Here is a 20,000-nt window from a genome sequence, read left to right as displayed (position 1 = left end):
TTTGGCTCAATGTTTTTTTTTTTTTTTCCCTTTAAAAACTTGGTGTTCTGGAAACATTGATTTTCTTTGTTCTGTTACGTGTGTGTGTTGCCCATATCTCTAAAATCTTTCCTCCCGTTGTACCTATTATGTTAATTGTCAGCCTGTGTATCTGTCTGTATTAATGTATGTATTTATGTATGTCCTTTAATTATGTATTATTGTAAAACATTCATATCTCTCCTGTCTATATGTTCACCTGTATATCCAATTATAATCACTTGTTTCACTTAATATCTTTTTGCTTCTTTTCTGCCCCCTCCTCCTCCTCCTCCTCCTCCTCTTCCTCCTCGTGGTATTTTCGTAAGAGGCACATCACAAAGGGCAGAAACCTCACACCGAGAGAGAAGGAAGGCTGTGGAAGTGACTGTCACTCTCTTTACAGCAGGCCTGGAGGGAAGGGATAGGAAGGGAGAGGAAATGAGGTGTGACAAGGCGGAGGTGGGTTGGGACTAAAAAAAAGGGAGGGGAGATGAGGGAAAGGAGATAAAAAGAGAGAAAAAAAGAAAGACAATGCAAGAATGGGGAAAATATGAGGAGAGGATAGAGAAAAAAATAGGAAAGCAAAGAAGGAAATTGTGGAATAGGGAAGTTAATGGAAGTTTGAAACAAGGAAAGTGTACAAATAGAGAAGGTAGGAATGGATGGAAGACAAGATAAAAACATAAAGGAAAGAGAAATAAGAAGAGAGGAAGAGGAATACTGAGAGAAAGAATGAAGAAAGGGAAATAAGAAGTGGATAAAAGAAGGAAAAAAATGTTGCTGTTATCGTCTTGGTGGTGGTGGTGGTGGTTCTGGTGTGTGTGTGTGTGTGTGTGTGTGTGTGTGTGTGTAATTCACTGTTTGATCTGCTGCAGAGTCTGACAAGACAGCCAGACGTTACCCTACGGAACGAGCTCAGAGCTCATTATTTCCGATCTTCGGATAGGCCTGAGACCAGGCACACACCACACACCGGGACAACAAGGTCACAACTCCTCGATTTACATCCCGTACCTACTCACTGCTAGGTGAACAGGGGCTACACGTGAAAGGAGACACACCCAAATATCTCCACCCGGCCGGGGAATCGAACCCCGGTCCTCTGGCTTGTGAAGCCAGTGCTCTAACCACTGAGCTACCGGGCCGTGTGTGTGTGTGTGTGTGTGTGTGTGTGTGTGTATGTGTGTGTGAGTGTGTGTGTATCTTTCCCTTTTTTCTTTATATCTTTCCTTTTTCCACTTCTTCCTTTCTTAACTTTTTCTTGATAACTTTTTTATTTTTTTATTTTTTGCTTTATCGATCTGTTTCTTGCTCGAGCTTCCTCGCTATATCTTTGACTGTGGCTGGGCTGCACTGAGGGCTTAGGTCTATAAATAAGCTTAGGTTTAAACTGCTATTGAGGTTGAAGGAGGTTAGCATGTGTGAGGTTCTGTTAATCAACCCTTGCTGCTCCTCATCTCATTCCCCAGCCAATCTCCCCTATCCTGCAAACCCCTCCTCCTTGCAAACCCCTTCCCTCTCTTTGTAGCTTCTTGTTCTCCTAACCCTGAATACCTTTGTCTCTCGGTCTCACTCCTTAAATTTTTCCCTCCTCCCATCCACTCACCCTTGTTCCCGCTCCCTTTCCTCACCTGTTTCCCTCTCCCACACCGAAATTCCCCTTTATTCTTTCCGGTGTCCGTGTGTTTTCCTGTGAGCGACGTCCTGATGGTGTGTTAAAGAGTGCACTCGTTACCTGACACAACACTCAAATAAATATTTCTGGCAGGTTAAATGGACGCTCACTTGCGATTATTTGAGCTCGATATATGGGTGATTGTCAGCGTCATGAAAGTATGAAAGTTAAAAAATAAACCATACTTGTTATAATCAGAAAGAATAGAAGTGAGAAAGAGACAAAACAAAAGAAATAGGGAGAAAAAGACAAAAAAACAATCAGGAGAGTAAGGAAAGAAGCGATAAAACGAATATAAGATGATGCCTATATAAAACTCATGATGCGATAAAATACATATATTTGTTTTTAATGGACGAAGGTAATTGAAAATCCACCTGTCACTTACTGGAGTTAATTGCCATAAAACAATATGATTTTATCCAGGTTACCTCAGATATGCGCTATTAGGAAAATACCTATTTGCAACAACTGGCATATGATGTTTTAAAAGACATGAATAGCACACATGTTAGCTACTATAACTGACATAATTGTCACTTCACTTAACTCTGCTTCCTCCGTTCATATAGTTTTTGTATAATTCGTAATAAAGGACTAAAAGTTATTTATCAATAATTAGTGAGAGAGAGAGAGAGAGAGAGAGAGAGAGAGAGAGAGAGAGAGAGAGAGAATGGGGATGTGTGTGGACTGTGGATATATAACTCAGCATTTGTCATCAGCTTGCACACGGAAGGCTATCCCTCCTGGAGCAGCAAGGAATGCGTGCCTGACGTCAGATCAGTAGCACACACACCTCGCCTCGCCGCGGCCGCCACACAGCCGCCAACATTTACAGCAAGACACCAAGCCAATATATTTTATCACTCTGTACTTGCGAGTAAATATTGCAAAGTGTGCATTATTGTTTGAAGACTAGTAAGTGGAGCTTGTTACAAATGAATAGCGTATTTTTTCATAAAACTTCTATATCCGCAATGAAATGTTTGGAGGAATGAATGAGCATCCTTCCATTCATACTCAACGTGTGTGTGTGTGTGTGTGTGTGTGTGTGTGTGTGTGTGTGTGTGTTTTATTCACCAAGCCGTCTGCTGGTCACCCAGCCAGCCTTTTCCCTACGAAAAGAGCTCAGAGCTCATCCTGACCGATCTTCGGGTAGGACTGAGACCACACCACACATCACACACCGGGACAGCGACGCTACATCCTCTCGAGTTACATCCCGTACCTATTAACTGCTGGGTGAACAGGAGATAAAAATTAAGAGGTTCGTACATTTGCCTCTCCGCGCCCCGGATTCGAACCCGGGCCCTCTTGATTGTGAACAGCGTGTGCTAACCACTATACTACGTGGTGTGTGTGTGTGTGTGTGTGTGTGTGTGTTTAGAATATTTTGAAAGAGCTTAATATGATTATTTTGTTATGAAAATGTGTATTTCTCTCACGTGTTATTTTAGGCGATAGATATTTTTAATATGCACGTCTTTATGAAGTATGGTATAATAACGAAGAGCAAGGGCTGGTAGAATGTGGTATTGAAAGGGAAGACGGAATGAAACAAAAGTATATTTCTAATTTCTGTTTTATTTCTTTCTACGTCACCCTGTGTTTACTCATCGTCACTCTTTTCATACTCTCCTTATGCAACACGAGCCACGTAGACGAAATGAAAAATGAAAAGCTCAGTCTCAAACATTTTACTTTCTCACAAGACTATGTATCGACAATTCAGTGTTTCGAGGAACTGGCGAGCATCCTTCCCCTGCGTGAGTCAACAACTTGAGGGCAGAATCGGGTTTACCGTGACAGTTCAGAACGTGGCTATAAAACACACCACTTCCGCCCCCACTCCTTCCTTTCCTCTTCCGCTTCCTTCTCGGTCTGCTCTCATTCCTTCGTAGTTCCTTGCTCCATCCAACTCCTTAGTCCCTCTCAGTTCTTCAATCTCTCTCAATCCTTCTCAATTTCGTGGGCCCACAGTCTTCCTTAGTCCCATTTCAACTCTTCAAACCATCTCATTCTTTTCTCAGTCAGTTTTGCCCCTAAATTTCAGTCGATTCCTCTATATTCCTCTTAGTCTCTCGGTCGACACCAGCTCCTGACACCATTTCCCAAGACTACTAGAATGATATGGTTGAAATCCCCTATTGACAATAACAACATCTTATGTAACTCTGAAACTACGTTGTTGGGAGGCTAAGTTATTTGCTACTTATTTGTACCTCAGAGACATGGATGGTTGCCAGGGACGTGCAGAGAAGACATAAAAGCTGAATAGAGAAGAATGCATGGGAGGTTAACGAGGTGGTGCAGAGATAGGACTTTGATCGGTAAAAGAAGTGGGAATTAGTGAGGGAGATACATGGTAACGGTAAAAGGAGCAAGATAGGGGCATGAAGAGCTGTGTTGAGGCACGTGGCAGGCAGATACTGTAGCTGTGGGAGTGACTCTGGGGGTGCTGAGGAATGCTGCGGTGCAAGGAGGAGGCTTAAAGATGGTATCATGTGCCCAAGAGATTCATAACCACACTCTCCGTTCCAGACCCTCCTTCCCCTGATTTACTCTTTCCATGTTCTCCCCGCCTTCCTCTCTGCCTTCTTCCTCAATCTCTTCATCTCTTCGGTCCCTTTATTTTCTCCATTGATTGTCGTTATAGTTTTTCCTTCATCCGAAAGCTTTAAGATCTGAGTCCATGTCCCTTTCCAGTACCTCCCTTCCCGACACTGATGTAAGGTTCGAGAGCCAGGCTGCGGTGCGTGGGTGCTGTGGTGTCCCTAGCGGCGGCACCCTGGCTGGTGGTGGCGGCCGAGTGTTGTCATTGATCGACCGACGCACGGAGGGGCGGCGCCGACTCCGTCGATGCTCAGCTGTTTCATAATATACCCGATGCCAAGTGGAATTTTATGAGTACACTTTATATGCTTCATTTACTTATGCGTTGACTGTCAGAGCTCTGCACACTCAATGAGTATTTTCTTTTTTGTGTAATGTTTAGTCAGGGTGAGTGAGGTCTTCAGGCAAATGTTGGAATCAGGTAAATAAATACACGGAGTGAAGGCAGTGCAAGTGTTAACTGGCAGCTGGGGTGATCGGCCGCGGTGTGTGGGGCGTCGCTAGTGCCTCCCCTGAACTGCACCGGTGTCGTAAGCGTCGCGAGGAGACTATGGAAGAGGTGGAGGAAGATATCGAAGGAGACGATTGTTAGAACTGTTTCCCCGCGATTACGTGCGCGGGTGATGGTGAAAGTGCTGACCGGTGGAGGGGCAAGATCATCAGGGCTGTATGCGAAAATGAATTACCCAAAGACGTGGTGCTAACGAGGACTTTCTTTTACCTCCCCACGAGAAACTTGTCGGTAACCTCTCGGGTGAGTGGCGTGTGTATTCCCCTCCCCCGGCGGTGCCACGAGGGGCTTCGATCCGACACCGAAGGAGAAGTAAGAATATATGTGCGGCTTTTTTTTTTTTTTTGTTACAAATGTGCTTGTGTTCTTGAAGGAAATCTTCACTTTAGGTTATGTAAGGTTTCCAGGAGTGTCACTGGTTGTGTATCGGAAAGTTGGTGTTGTGCTGACTCCGCCGTGACCTGATGTGCTCAAAGACGAGACGAGACAAGGCAGGAACACACAGGGATCTTTATGTGTGTGGTCGGTGTCCCGTGACCCGTGATCGACCTCCGATATTGAGTGTATCTATTGTCAGAGTTACGTAGTGGCAGAAAACACACATCAGGACTCAGACTTCCTTGAAATCCTTCTTAGTGATGTTCGTTTTGTGAGTAAAAGGTGCGGTTTGTTTCAGACTCTCACAAGAAACTATTTAGGTGCGTGTGTCGGTGTGCTATGAATGGTGACAGCGTGAGGCTCCAGGAGTCCCCGGTAAGGTCGTGGCGCAATCGCCAGAGACACGCCCACTTCCTTGTACATTTCGCACCTTACCTGAGCGCACCTGGCGTGGCGACAGTCAGGGGTGACTCATTAAAGAACAGGATAGTCTTGTTACTAAGGGTACAGCGCTCCTTACACTGTGCTAACCTTTGTTACAAATAGCAAGATGCAGGTTGACATTTTGTGTGGATAGATTCTTCCCTCTTCTTTTTCGAATCATTTGATCTATTCAAACCTAACCCAACCTAACCTTAACCTAACTTTATCTAATCTACACTAACTAGTTTATCTTAAGCAAACCTAAAGTAGTTGTAATGTAATCTAATGTAATCTATCCTAACATTATTTTACCAATTCCAAAAGTAACTGATATGGCTGACCATCGTGTGATTACTTTCTGAATGACTCAAATTCTAACGAAATAATTAGGCTGACCTGGGTGATCCTTCTACGCAACGATAAGTTATCGATATGCACTGACTATCCCACCGAATCCATCGCAATTTCTCTGCCATGTGGATAAATCCCTCTGTGTGTTGGTCTTAAAGTTGAAGTTCGTGCGAGGATGGAGAGCACTCTACTTTGAGAATATGTATTTTTGTTTGTCAAGACGGGAACTTACTCTTTGTTGGTGTGGACAGATATTAGGTTCTCTTACCGTGACAAAACGAGAATTACTGCGAGTTTGTCTGGAAAGTAGGTTTTGGCTTGTGCATTTTTTGAGTTTGAGAGCAAGATAGTTAGTCTTTAGTCTATTTTAGTTAGTTATCTTTTCTTATTTTAAGATAGAAAGTTAGCGTATCAAATTACTTAATGTTTTGCGGGGAAAAAATGCCATTTGTTTATTTTACATAAATGCTTAGTATCTCAAGATTGACTTCTTTATCAGGACGAGAGTCGGTTTACCAGGATAGTCATTTTTCTCGCCGAGTGAAGAAAGGAATTACGATTTATCATTATTATTATCATTATTGTAATTATTATTATTATTATTATTATTATTATTATTATTATTATTATTATTATTATCATTATTATTATTATCATCATCATTATTATTATCATTATTATCATCATTATTATTATTATTATTATTATTATTATTATTATTATGTTTTTGATCAACAATAATATTATTAGTCATTATTATTATTATCATCATCATCATTAGTATTGTTATTATTAGCTCTTTTTTTTTTGACAAGACAAAAATCCCTATAAGTTGCCAAGATAGTTATTTTGATATATTGTGTTTTCTTTTTTCTTTTTCATTTTTTGTCTTTACGACTTTATGTTTTATTTAGTTCATTAGTTTATTAGTTTATTTTTCGACATGATAGGAATTCTTTTTGAACTTCTTCGTATTATAAAAAGATAATTTCCTGCTATACAATTGTTTACTTACTTGGTAGAATGAAATGTAAGCTTTGATGCTCTCTCTCTCTCTCTCTCTCTCTCTCTCTCTCTCTCTCTCTCTCTCTCTCTCTCTCTCTCTCTCTCTCTCTCTCTCTCTCTCTCTCTCTCTCTCTCTCTCTCTATATATATATATATATATATATATATATATATATATATATATATATATATATATATATATATATATATATATATATATCACTCTTTTGAACAACGCGATCCTCTTTCTTTTGAGTGGCTGTTTGTGTTCCATCTGGCAGTCCTGTGACGTACTCATAAGACACAACTGTCCTTTAGTAACAGAGCAAGTAACTTCACAATAACTTCCTGCGAGTGCCCAGGTAAACATATGAGGGGTTGCATAGAGTGTAACACCATATTTCTGTCAGTCTTAAGAAGATTATAAATATTGCTAGCCAAAAAGATACGTCTTATTTTAAGCTTCGTAACAAGATCATGACTGGAGGTATTTATATAAAATGAACTTCTAGGACATGTGAGTTAGATGAGAGTCAGAGTGGATAAATTCGAGATAAAGTTAAGTCAAACAGGAGTTGCTCATAGTTAAGTAGGAATGTGAGTGTTTGCAATGCAATGCTGGATGATATGTATGTTAAATCTTCAATGTATATTCTCACTGCATATATAGGCCTTTATTGCGCATTAAAAGTCAATGGTAAATAGTCTAACATATTAGAAAATTTATCTGTAAGTTGTTTCAAGTAATGAGTGGCAGATATTATTTTTTTTTTTTAGAAAGTTTGGTAGTTAAAGGAGATAGATGGAAGTTCATATCTCGTAGGCGTCAGTTGTTGAGGGGAGGGAAGCTGGGTAAAGGAGATAGGGATTGGTGAAGGGCAAGTGGCGGCGTTAAGTGATGGTGTGGGAGCAGAATAAAGGGGATTGGGAGTTCCACTGGTTAATGATAAGGAGTTTATGAAGAAGAAAGATAAAGGATGTGTATTTTCTAAAACCTCTATGTCTAATCCTGATGACTTCTTGTAGCAGGTTCCAGTACATGTTATTATTATACACTATAAAATTACAAAGACGTTTCATGAAGGTAGTATAGTTTTGACAATGACTTTCGATAATTTTTCTGTCCTTCAAAAAAAAATAAAATAAAAAAAGACTTGATAATGACAGTTGTTTGAGAAAGCGAGCTGACGAGTATCATTGCGGGTCTTCCTTTATGGATTATTTATTTATTTATTTCATTTTTTCATTTACGTGGAGGTGCTATATGCCGTGATAGACCCTAACACTTTGACAGGAATCGATTAGATATTGTATACAACTTATCTTTAACGACCTTGTAATGAGTAACAAGTAAGTTGCTATTCGTTCTAATTTTGTTTTCCTTTATTTCCATTCGAGTCGGTCTACAAGTCATTTTAAGTAAGTGAGTCAGACATCGTAGTTCAGGGAGTGAGTATGAGTGACACCCGGGTGGAGGGAGGGAATGTTGAAGCTGAGGTGTTGCGTCAGAGTGGCGTGGCCGTGAAAGTATCGTTGGGAGGAAGACCCTGAAGACATCACGGTGACCTGGTGATGCTTGCAGGTCATCAACCCTAACAATCACCACACTCGCACACACACACACACACACACACACACACACACACACACACACACACACTTGTATTTACTACTACTACTACTACTACTACTACAACGACGACGACGACGACGACGACGTTGTTGTTTTTTTCTTATGCTACACAATCCACTGCCTACATCCATACACAAATACCCTTCGTCACGGTACGATTTCACAATATGATAAACAAACACACACACACACACACACACACACACACACACACACACACACACAGACAGACAGACAAAGTTCATTCGTTTATATTATTCATGAGGAGATTCCGTACTGAAAGAGAGAGAGAGAGAGAGAGAGAGAGAGAGAGAGAGAGAGAGAGAGAGAGTGGGGTGGGCTGGTGAAGGCCTTTGTCCAGGACCCGTGATGTGTGGGTATCCTGGCGGATTAGTAGGATTATTGAACAAAAAAAACGCATCACTTCGTCTTCTTCCAATTTTTTTTTTCCTTGATCTGTTTTTACATTTTAACTTTGCATTTTGGTTCATTTCCTCAATTAGTTTTGCATCTACGTTCATTTTCTTTTTATTACATTTATTGGTCTTTTTTTCTTATTTTCGATTTCAATATCCTATTTTTTCGTTTGTTTATCATATTGCATTATCGCTTGAAGGTATATTCAAAACTCTATGGTTTTATCCATTTTGTGCATGGCTGTTTACTATGTGTTTTTATTGTCAAATGGATTTTCTTCTTCTTCTTCTTCTTCTTCTTCTTCTTCTTCTTCTTCTTTTATTATTATTATTATTATTATTGTTATTATTATTATTATTATCATTATTATTATTATTATTATTATTATTATTATTATTATTATTATTGATATTGTTATTATTATTATCATGTTTATTATTATCATGTTTATTATTTTCTTTATTATTATTATTATTATTATTATTATTATTATTATTATTATTATTATTATTATTACTATTATATTTTTTATTATCTTTATTATCATTATTATTATTAATGTTGTTGTTGTTGTTATTATTATTATTATTATCATTATTATTATTATTATTATTATTATTATTATTATTATTATTATTATTATTATTATTATTATTATTATTATTATCGTTATTATTATCAGTATCATTGTTGTTACTATTATTGTTATTTTTGTTATTGTCATTATTTTTATTACCATCATCATCATGATATATATATATATATATATATATATATATATATATATATATATATATATATATATATATATATATATATATATATATATATCCTAAGTTTGTTCTGAGACTCACTTTTCGTGTATGAAGACGTGTGTACAGTACAATGTTCACTTCACAGTAGCGTCACGGTAGAGCCAAACAGCCCTCAGTGTAGTGACTGTAGTCCACGCTATGGCTTAAGCTAATAATCTCAGTCTTTTTGTGAGACCTAAATAAACTTTTTTTTTTTTTTTTTACTTTTAACACCGAGGAAAAAAACAGACTTAAAGTGAATCAATTTTTTTCTATCCCTTTATTTTGCAATACTTTCTTATTTTTTTTTTTTTTCTGGCTTAGGACGTGTTTTATTTTGATATTTTTCCCTGTACCTCTCTGAATACACGTGTGCTGTTTACCTCATCTGAATAAAGGTGAGAACATTACGAGTTCTCTATAGAGATGAAATTGAAGAATAATAAGATTAAAAATAGGCAGAAAAATGAAAAATCATGTATGAGAAATTCATATAAAAGATGAAAATAAGAAAAGAGAAAAACTATGTAAGAAAAATCAATAAAAGAAAGATCAGAGGAAAAATAAAATTAACTATAGAAAATTAGAATATCATACTATAAAACGATCACTTTTAATTATTCATGTGCCAGTGGAAAACTCATGTCACGTTTCTGTACGCGGAATTGGAGGGACATGGACACACACACACACACACACACACACACACACACACACACACACACACACACACACACACACACACACACACGAAGATAGCGAGAGAAAGTTTGCACATTATTTATTTGAATTCCGACGCTGACATGACACTCGGCTCTCAGTGACGTCCATATATTTGTTTCTTATTAGGTGTTGTAACCCTCCATCCCACAGACCATGCGTTATTGCTTATGTAGTATAGTTGTCGTTTTGTTACGGTAATGATAGTAGTAGTAGTAGTAGTAGTAGTAGTAGTAGTAGTAGTAGTAGTAGTAGTAGTAGTAGTGAAAATGGTGATAGCAATTATGCTTAACAGTCAAAATAGTGGTACTTGTTGTTTGTTGTTTGTTTTCGGGCTTCGACGATCCCATAGATCCTATGAACCCTGGTGGAGGCCTGTGAGGTGATCACAGGCGGGAAATAGTGGTACTTGAAAGACAGTGACCTTTATTAGGGTGCCGCTCAATTTTAATCAATCAGTGAGTGAACCCACCGCTTTACGATCATTTCGCCCACATGTCAGTTCGCCCACAAGTCAGTTCGCCCACAAGTTGAGTCAGTTCGCCCACACCGAGGAATCAGTTCGCCCACACTCACGAGTCAGTTCGCCCACACTCAGGAGTCAGTTCATACAAAACACTATCTTATATTTAAAGGGGTTTATCTGAATTCTAAAAGTAAAATAAATGCTGCGAGTAGACATTCATATAAAATTCATGTAGAAATGACATCATCTAAAAACAAATCATGTATTAAAAACACTTTGTATTCTAAAAGTAAAATAAAATATATTTAGTACTCAAAGTAAGATAGGAAACATTACGCTTTTGGCCCATTCAAATAAGAGCATGACTTCAGAAGCTTAAACGCTGATCTTTCGCCCATCACGTATTCGTCCCAAACAAAGAGTGAGTAATTTTGTCTGAAGGTCCTTATAAAGTTTTCGTTGAATCCTGCTGAGCTTTCTTTCGGACACCAATCTTATATGTAAATATGTTAATAGCGCTTCTTTATGCAGCAGGTTTATCAATACATAAAACTATAAACTACTTTTACCTGCTGCACGTTTATTTAGCCTATTATGCCACCCTTCAATGTCATTATTGGTATATACGCACAGATTTCTGGAATACACTCCAAGTGGAAGGTGGCCACAGAGAGCCGTCGATCCAGGTTCTTTCAATGCAGTTTAATACTTGGCGTACTCGAGTACCCGTTACTTTGGATGAAAGTCATTGAAACATCGCAGGAATTTCGGTCTCCGGCAGAAATGGAAGAGCCATCAGCTTTCGTAAGAAGTTGTACGTTGCTTCATCGTGGGTATACGTCACTTGAAGCCCAACCTCTTCTATCTTGTGGAGAAAATACAGAAGAAATACTTAAAACAACGCCACTTGACATTTGGCTGCTCTCTCTCTCTCTCTCTCTCTCTCTCTCTCTCTCTCTCTCTCTGAGATAATGATCTGTTGTGGGAAAACTGACTCCTCAGTGTGGGCGAACTGACTCCTTGATGTGGGCGAACTGACTCCTCAGTGTGGGCGAACTGACTCCTCGGTGTGGGCGAACTGATTCCTCAGTGTGTTCGAACTGACTCCTCAGTGTGGGCGAACTGACTTTGGGCGAAACGACTTTTTGATATGGGCGAACTGGTCGTGTGGGCGAAATGACCGGAAACCAACCTACCACGTCCACCTGCCTTAATGACCGCCACCCGTGGCGCGCGCTCCCGCGTCTCCACCGCTTAAGCATGAAACTGTCACTGTATTGGAGACCAATGTAGCAATGTAAGTGCAGCATACCTGCAGATAATCATAACTTCTCACATAATAAATCAAAGAAACATAACTAAAGCAAATTATTAAATAAATTTATTAACAAACTATAATCAATCATCCTAGTTGTTATTTTTAAGAGACAAATCAAATTCCATCAAGCATCTCGTTTACAATTTTTTGCAAGAGGTAGAATAAGGGTCACATTTATTTTTAACAACATAACAAACACCAAGAGCAGCTCTCTACCTTCTGCTTCAGTATAGCAATACAAGGGATAAGCATACTAGTGAATACAAGATGAATAGGAGCAGATCAGAGCGAGGTTAGCAAGGCGCGAACGAACCACATAGCTCACTTGTTCCCTAACAAAGCTGCTGGGGAGAGACACCAAGTTTGATATTTTTTTGGGGAAGAGGATGAAGTGTGTTCGCGAAGCTTCGTGACTTATGTTTATCAAAACCGTGAATCTTTACTTCATAAATACAATACATACGTAAGTGATGAGGAATCGTGTGTGTGTGTGTGGGGGGAGAGAGAGAGAGAGAGAGAGAGAGAGAGAGAGAGAGATTCGGTACTACTACTACTACTACTACTACTACTACTACTACTACTACTACTACTACTATTACTACTACTACTACTACTACTATTACTACTACTACTACTACTACTACTACTACTACTACTACTACTACTACTGCTGCTGCTACTACTACTGCTACTGCTACTACTGCTGCTGCTGCTGCTGCTGCTGCTGCTGCTGCTGCTGCTGCTGCTGCTGCTGCTGCTGCTGCTGCTGCTACTACTACTACTACTACTACTACTACTGCTACTGCTGCTACTACTACTACTACTACTACTACTACTACTACTACTACTACTACTACTATTACTACTACTACTACTACTACTACTACTACTACTACTACTACTAGGCCAGTGCTCTGTCTTGTTAAATAATTGAGATTTTTCTTATGATCAACATGTGTGACGTCACTTGCGGTTGTTATGATGAACTGCTGTAGTGCAACACACACACACACACACACACACACACACACACACACACACACACACACACACACACACACACACACACCGCGTAGTGTAGCACGCTCGGCTCACAACCGAGAGGGCCCCGGTTCAAGTTCCGGGAGCGGCCAGGCAAATGGGCGTGCCTCTTAATCAATTTGGTTTTTTTTTTTTTTTTTTTATAGCCTCTGTTCACCTAGCAGTAAATAGGTACGGGATGTAACTCGAGGGGTTGTGGCCTCGCTCTCCCGGTGTGTGTGGTGTATGATGTGATCTCAATCCTACCCGAAGATCGGTCAGTATGAGCTCTGAGCTCTTTCCGTAGGGGAAAGTCTGGCTGGATGACCAGCAGACGACCGTGGTGAATAACACACGTGTACTTGTGATCTTAAGTTCCTTGGTTATGAGTGAGAGAGGAGTTACTATTTCTTTGTGTCACCTTTCATAACTTACCTAACACATCTTTACCTTGTTTTATCTCGCCATACCTAAATTTACGTTACCATAATCTTTATTTACCCCTGTCTTACTTAGCCGTACCTTACCTTACTTTATCTTACCTTACCATTGAGTATCTTATCTTACTTCACTTTATATTTCCTTACGTTAATTTACCTTATTTTGCCTCATTTTACCTTATACTTAACCTTTCCATACCTTGTGAAACTTACTTTTACATTGTCTCAGTTACTTCATCTTACCTATATTTACACTATCTAAGTTAACCTCGTCTACTTTCCTTTCTTTCTTTAAAATTCTCTCTCTTCAATTTTGGTTTACGCTTATCTATGCCTTATAGTTTTCCTTTGCCGTGGATCTTCTCAAGCCTGAGGGTTTCTTAATGGTTTATTCTTTTGTCTTGTTATCAATGTTTTTTTTTTTTCGCTGCGTCTTTATAGTTTCTCATACTTATTGTTTATTTCGTGTTGTTTTTCAGATTTCTTTTCTCTTTTTTGGCATTGTTCGTCGTGTGTTTTTTCTTTTGTTTTGCTATTATTATTCTTTTTTTCGTTTATTCGTTTATTCTGTTTAATTTAACTAATTAATGAATATATTTCCTCATGAGATTCTTTCGAATTTATTTTAGTGTAGCTACGAAAATGTGGCAGTAATGACGATAGTAGAAGAATGCTTAAAACTTAAGGTAATTTTGAGTGGAGAGGGACCTCTCCCGCACGCTACTTTGCGATGTGATGGAGGCGGGGAATGACAAAGGGCGCGTCACGTTGTGCCTACAAGGCCGCGCTCCCCAGGATATGGGGCTGTGGATGCTGCAGCGGGGATGGGAAGCATGGGGAATGGTGAATGTTTTAGCTTGAAGAGGTAGGATTGTACCTCAGCTGCTGCAGTAAGAAAGTCACCATTGCATTCCCGCGTTCTTACTGGCATTGCAATGACGGTTATGTGGTAGTAGTATACACGTAGACGTGGTGGCAGCAGAGGCGTGAATTGGTCACTTCTCTTTCTTTTCGTAGCAGTTGTGGCCCTAGGGCATAACCAGTTACTTTAACACGTGTGTGGATAACTTAAAATAACTTTAACAGTGTGTGCAGCACGAATTACTATTCCATGTAGTAGCATTCAATAGCCTTAACATTTTGTGGCAAAATATTATTAACCTTACATCATCCACAGTTCACATAAGAACACAGTGACACTCAATAGTCTATTAACCAGTGACCACTACCAGTAGATGTTAGTAGTCTTGTAGTAACTTGTGTAACCTAATCTAATGATCACTGTAGCCATGCATGGCGGCTCGCCGCAGCCTGTTTGGTATGAACTAACAGCTGGTCTCTCCGCCGCGCAGGACCACTGCTTCTGTGACTGTCAACGGCGCGCAAGAATTGACCATTGGCCCTCTCTGGCACGCCCATCACGACCAGCCTCACCACCAGCATGCCCCCTGTGCAGCATCACCACCATGCCGCCGCCAGCTGATCCCCGCAGCGACTGGTGCCACTACCTCGCCCCCAGGGAGGCTCTTACTTCCCCGCTCCGCTAGCGTCGTTTCCCATGACACGTCCCCTGTCAGTGACAAGAAGACAGACAGAAGGTTCGGCGTTGAGCACTGCGAGCGTCGCCTGAACCAGCAAAGCTCCTTGACGCTGACGACAGCTGTTCCTAGTTGTCGTCACAGACTTAGCAGCGCCACGCCTCCTCTCCACGAGTTAAGCGTCACTTTAGCGTAACATGTGTGCACGGACTACAGTGTGTCTTGAGTTGTAAAGCCCCTCGGCGAACAAAGTCGAACGACGTGGTTGTGAAAGTGAACTCAGTGATAGTGACGAGCGGTAGGGCGGAGGGGGCCGCCCATGCTTTCCGGCTGCCGGGCGGCTCTCTATGTTGAGTGTAGGTGGTGGGTGGCGGTGGTGCTGGCGTGGTGCGGCGGGTGAGGGTGGCTGGTGCGGGTCCTCGGCCCCCTCCGTCGCAGCCATGATCCACTACACCCTCGAGCCTCAGTTCAACGCCCTTATCTTCTCCGTGTCGGCACGTCACGAGCGCTTCACCCTTCTCCCAGATCCATTTGTGTGTTGCGCCCATGGCCCACCCGCCGGCGCCACCGACCTCCTGGCGTACCTACACGCGGTGGGGGTCCAGCTTGCCACACTCGGAGACCACTACGCATGTCTCCTCACCCAAGGTAAGCTGACCTTGCTGCCCCGCACATGTTGTACGTCTCATCCTCGAACACATGGTCCTCACCTCCTTATCTTCAGTGTTCCAATTCTCTTCATTCCCTTTATTAACTTTGCATCACAGCATCTCATCACCAAGACACGCGCAGGTCTGTCAATTAACATTTTTCTGCTTGGCTTGCGTGCCCCTCACGGTACCCCCGTCATGGTCACTCTCTATTCACTTGAAATTCGCACCTGTGTTCTTGATCACTGCTTCCGGAGCGGGAGCCATTACGTCGTCACGCTCAGCCGTCCATTTACTACTGCAATGGAAAAAAAAAAAAACAGTAGCTTATGGTTGTGTGTGTGTGTGTGTGTGTGTGTGTGTGTGTGTGTGTGTGTGTGTGTGTGTGTGTTTAGGGCAATTTATATTGAACAGCTGACGGTCACATAAACTAAAAATAAAATGAACATTTCTTATCCAACGTTATAGAGCACAGCCATTGGACTCTCGCAGAGTTTTGAGCTAGAGCAGTAGTCGTGCGGGGTGCCTCTCTCTCTCTCTCTCTCTCTCTCTCTCTCTCTCTCTCTCTCTCTCTCTCTCCTGCGATCATCGCTCGAGGGGCTTTACTGGTATTAATAGGCTCAAACACATACAGTGCAGTTCATAATGAATGTACATCTATGGATAACTGTCCTGGTAAAGCTGACATGCGATAAGAATTATGGTAATTCAATATTTTTCACTCATTACTAGGGTCGTAGTGGCCACCTACCGCCAGGGGTCCAAACAGCAACATACCATGACGTCATCGGCAATCCCGGTGTGTGGTTGCGGCGGGAGCGTCCTGGCGTGCACGGTGTGGCCGTGGTGTGATACAGTACATCCCGCCTGGAGCTGACGCCGCGTACTTGTGTTATAACAACGTGCATGGCGCCGTTAAGTATTACACTAATATTGCAAGAAGTGTTGAGTGTGGCCATCAAAACGTGTGAGTGTTGGAGTGCTAGTGTACATTGGCACCAGGGGAGTGCTATGATTACCTGTGAGCCAGAGGCGCCGCACCCACCTGGATTGGCGGGCGGCGAGGACTCATAACACTAGTTTACGATAACTTTTTTTCCTCATATTTTTGTGATTGATTTCTCTTGGTAGATAAGACAAATTAATTAGCGAGCGTGGAAGCTTAGGACCAGTGGATATTAGGGCTGTCGCCTCTCCCGACTCCGTCCCCTGTGAGTCAGACTTCGTATTGACAGACGACAGAAGAGAGAGAGAGAGAGAGAGAGAGAGAGAGAGAGAGAGAGAGAGAGAGAGAGAGAGAGAGAGAGAGAGAGAGAGAGAGAGAGAGAGAGAGAGAGAGAGAGAGAGAGAGAGAGAGAGAGAGAGAGAGAGAGAGAGAGAGAGAGTCAGACGCTACATTAATCAACACTGCCATAACTTTTTTCCTGCGAAATGAAACCGACAGAAATGTTTACATTGTTTCAGTGTTTTTAGTTCAATAGTTTAGTTTAGTTCAATGTTTCCCCTCTTATGCATATTTTGTCCATAAGGTTCATCTGAGGAGGAAAAAGGACAAAATGGTATAGTAAAGTGCAAAACTGTCTCACCACGCTCGCCCTCTTTCGACTTTAGAGTGTGGCGAATGGTTAAAACTCAACAAAATTCACAGATCGGCCCTTCTCAACACAATGATAAGAACAGTGAGATGGTTATGACTGATCAGCACTGCGGCGAGGCGTGGCCGTAGCATTGGTCTTCCTTCCTTAGGCAAGAACCAAACACTAGCTGTTCGTATGAGGGTCATTTGATCGCTTATGGACGGGCGGGATTGTGGGGAGGAGGTGGATAGAAGTAATCATGTGCTAATCAACATGATGGGCATTGAGCGATTGTGGAAAAGAGGCGTGAGGGGACTTGGGAGAGGTGAGGGGGAGCTGGAGAGGGACGGAAGTAGGGGAGGGAGCAATGAAGCATGACGGGGCTGGGAAGAAGGATCGACACTTGAGAGAGAGAGAGAGAGAGAGAGAGAGAGAGAGAGAGAGAGAGAGAGAGAAGTGGAGTGACGCGGCAAGAAGGGCGACAGGAAGGGGATGCCTTAGAGGTAATTTTGAAGGCGGGTATCGTTCATCAGGCATTATATGAGAGTCCTTTAGACACGCCAAGGCAGAGGCAGACCCGACATAGTGTCACGAAGAAAGAACTTATTGACACAAAGTATTGGCAAAACTAACCGTATGAAGAAAAAAAAAAAAGATGGAATTAATATATATGTATCACAGCTCTAACGATGGTTTGGATTCCAGGTGGCTCCACCAAAGATGCACTTGGGTGGTGATATGGGCCCTAATATGGGTACCACTATAAATAAAATTGCCTGCGCCACTAATGGGCGGAAGCTTAACAGCGCTTCCCATACACTCTTAAAGTGTGCCTACAGGCGCTATAGGCCTTACCGTAAAAAAAAAAAAAATAATAATAATAATGAAATAAGTGTTCCGTGCAGCCAACCCTTAGAAAATAGTGTAGGAAAACAACGAACACTTCTTTGTTTGCTGTTTCTATATGATACTACAAAGAAAATGAGACAGACAAAATACACTTAATTTTCTGTCGTGAAGAGCATCCTCTGACGAGCCCAGATTATATATAGAAAGGTAGCTACAGGAAATATTTAGATAGCTTTAATAATAACACTGCTGTACTCGTACATGCACACAAAGCTACATACGTACGCATATCATGCTACAGTATTCCTATATTGCTACTGTTGTGTTTACTCTATGTACTATTTTGTTTTGTTTATTTTTTTTATCTGGCACTTTACGGTTATTATTCGTTTATTTGCTTATCTAGGAATTTGAATGTTGCTAGTTACTTTTTCCGGTTTTCTTTCTTGTTTTACGATTTAATTAGTTATTTAGTTAGTTGATTATTATGTTATCTTTTTTTTATGATTTTTTGCCTTGTTTTTTAATAACTATTTAGTCAGTTATAGTTGTATTCTTTTAGTAGCATGTTTTATGACATTTTTCCTTGATATTCTTTTTAGTTATATTTCATTTCTATAGTTCCGTGTGTCAACCTGGCGGGTTGTCTTGTGGCTGAGAGAGGGGAGAGAGGGGAGAGAAGTTGAGGGAAGCAACACCCAACCCTCGTCAATGCCCACCTCTCCCCTCTTCTTCCCTCCTCTCCTCTCTTCTCCCCTCCTCTCCCCTTATATCCGATCCTCTCATCTCTTCTTTCCTCATCTTCCTTTATCTCCCCCTACTCATCCTACTTCTTCCCTCATCTCCCCTCGTCTCCCCTCTTCCCCCCAGCCGCTCAGAGGGGAACAGGTATGTGTGGAGTTGTGGGAGTGTTGGTGTATTCGTATGTATGATTTCGTTTCTTTTCTTTTTGATCCCTTTACCTATTTTTTTTTTTTTTTCACGAACGGGTAAAAAAAAGAGAGTATCATTTTATTGTGTGTGTGTGTGTGTGTGTGTGTGTGTGTGTGTGTGTGTGTGTGTGTGTGTGTGTGTGTCTACGTGCCTTCTTACACATCGACACGGCAAGGCAGCTCCGACAAGACACTGTAATATCGCCTATGTAGCAGAAAAGAACCAGCAGGAGGAGGAGGAGGAGGAGGAGGAAGAAGAAGCCATTTACTGCTTTTCTACTATTCTTTGCACCCTAACACTGTGCTGGCGAGGCTGCTGAGTATTGGGAGGGTGGGAGGAGGAGAGTCACAGTTCAGCGGCGGAGTGTGTCAGCTTTCTTTCTTACCTATCTTCTTTTTTCTTTCCTCTTTCCATCACAAGTCTGCCTTCAGTGTTGTTGTTGTTGTTGTTGTTGTTGGCAGTGGTGGTAGTGGTAGCAGTAATGGTAGTGTTGGGACCGGGTGATGGTGGTGTGATGGTCAGGTGGAGGTGGAACGCTGGAGCAGACGTGAGCGATGGAGGGAAGTGGAATTGAGGAGTGGAGGGAGAGAAGCAGGAGGAGAATAGAGAGGAATCAATAGGGAGACGGGGAGGGATAAAATTGGCAGGAAGAGGAAAGAAGAGTAAGA

At 41.4% G+C, this 20,000-nt stretch overlaps 1 protein-coding gene across 11 annotated transcripts in view; it reads left to right on the top strand.

Annotated features, from left to right (window-relative positions):
• LOC123509836 overlaps positions 1-20,000 on the top strand; it is a 194,048-nt gene that overhangs the window by 39,116 nt on the left and 134,932 nt on the right. For 3 of the 11 annotated variants that reach the window (XM_045264404.1, XM_045264406.1, XM_045264403.1), the window contains exons 1-2: positions 4,813-5,132; positions 15,138-15,971. The exons of 2 other annotated variants lie outside the window; for them this stretch is intronic. In XM_045264404.1, the coding sequence (XP_045120339.1) occupies positions 15,671-15,971 (301 nt within the window). In that variant the 5' untranslated portion in view covers positions 4,813-5,132; positions 15,138-15,670. Of the gene's footprint in view, positions 1-4,802; positions 5,133-15,137; positions 15,972-20,000 lie in introns of those variants that run through there. 6 more of the 11 variants (XM_045264410.1, XM_045264399.1, XM_045264408.1 and 3 more) reach the window with 5 other exon arrangements.

The sequence above is a fragment of the Portunus trituberculatus genome, chromosome 27 (genome assembly GCF_017591435.1).
Source record: "Portunus trituberculatus isolate SZX2019 chromosome 27, ASM1759143v1, whole genome shotgun sequence".
In the NCBI taxonomy this organism is placed as follows: domain Eukaryota; kingdom Metazoa; phylum Arthropoda; class Malacostraca; order Decapoda; family Portunidae; genus Portunus; species Portunus trituberculatus.
Note: the sequence above shows the minus strand (reverse complement) of the source record. Positions and strands in the feature narration are given on the sequence as shown.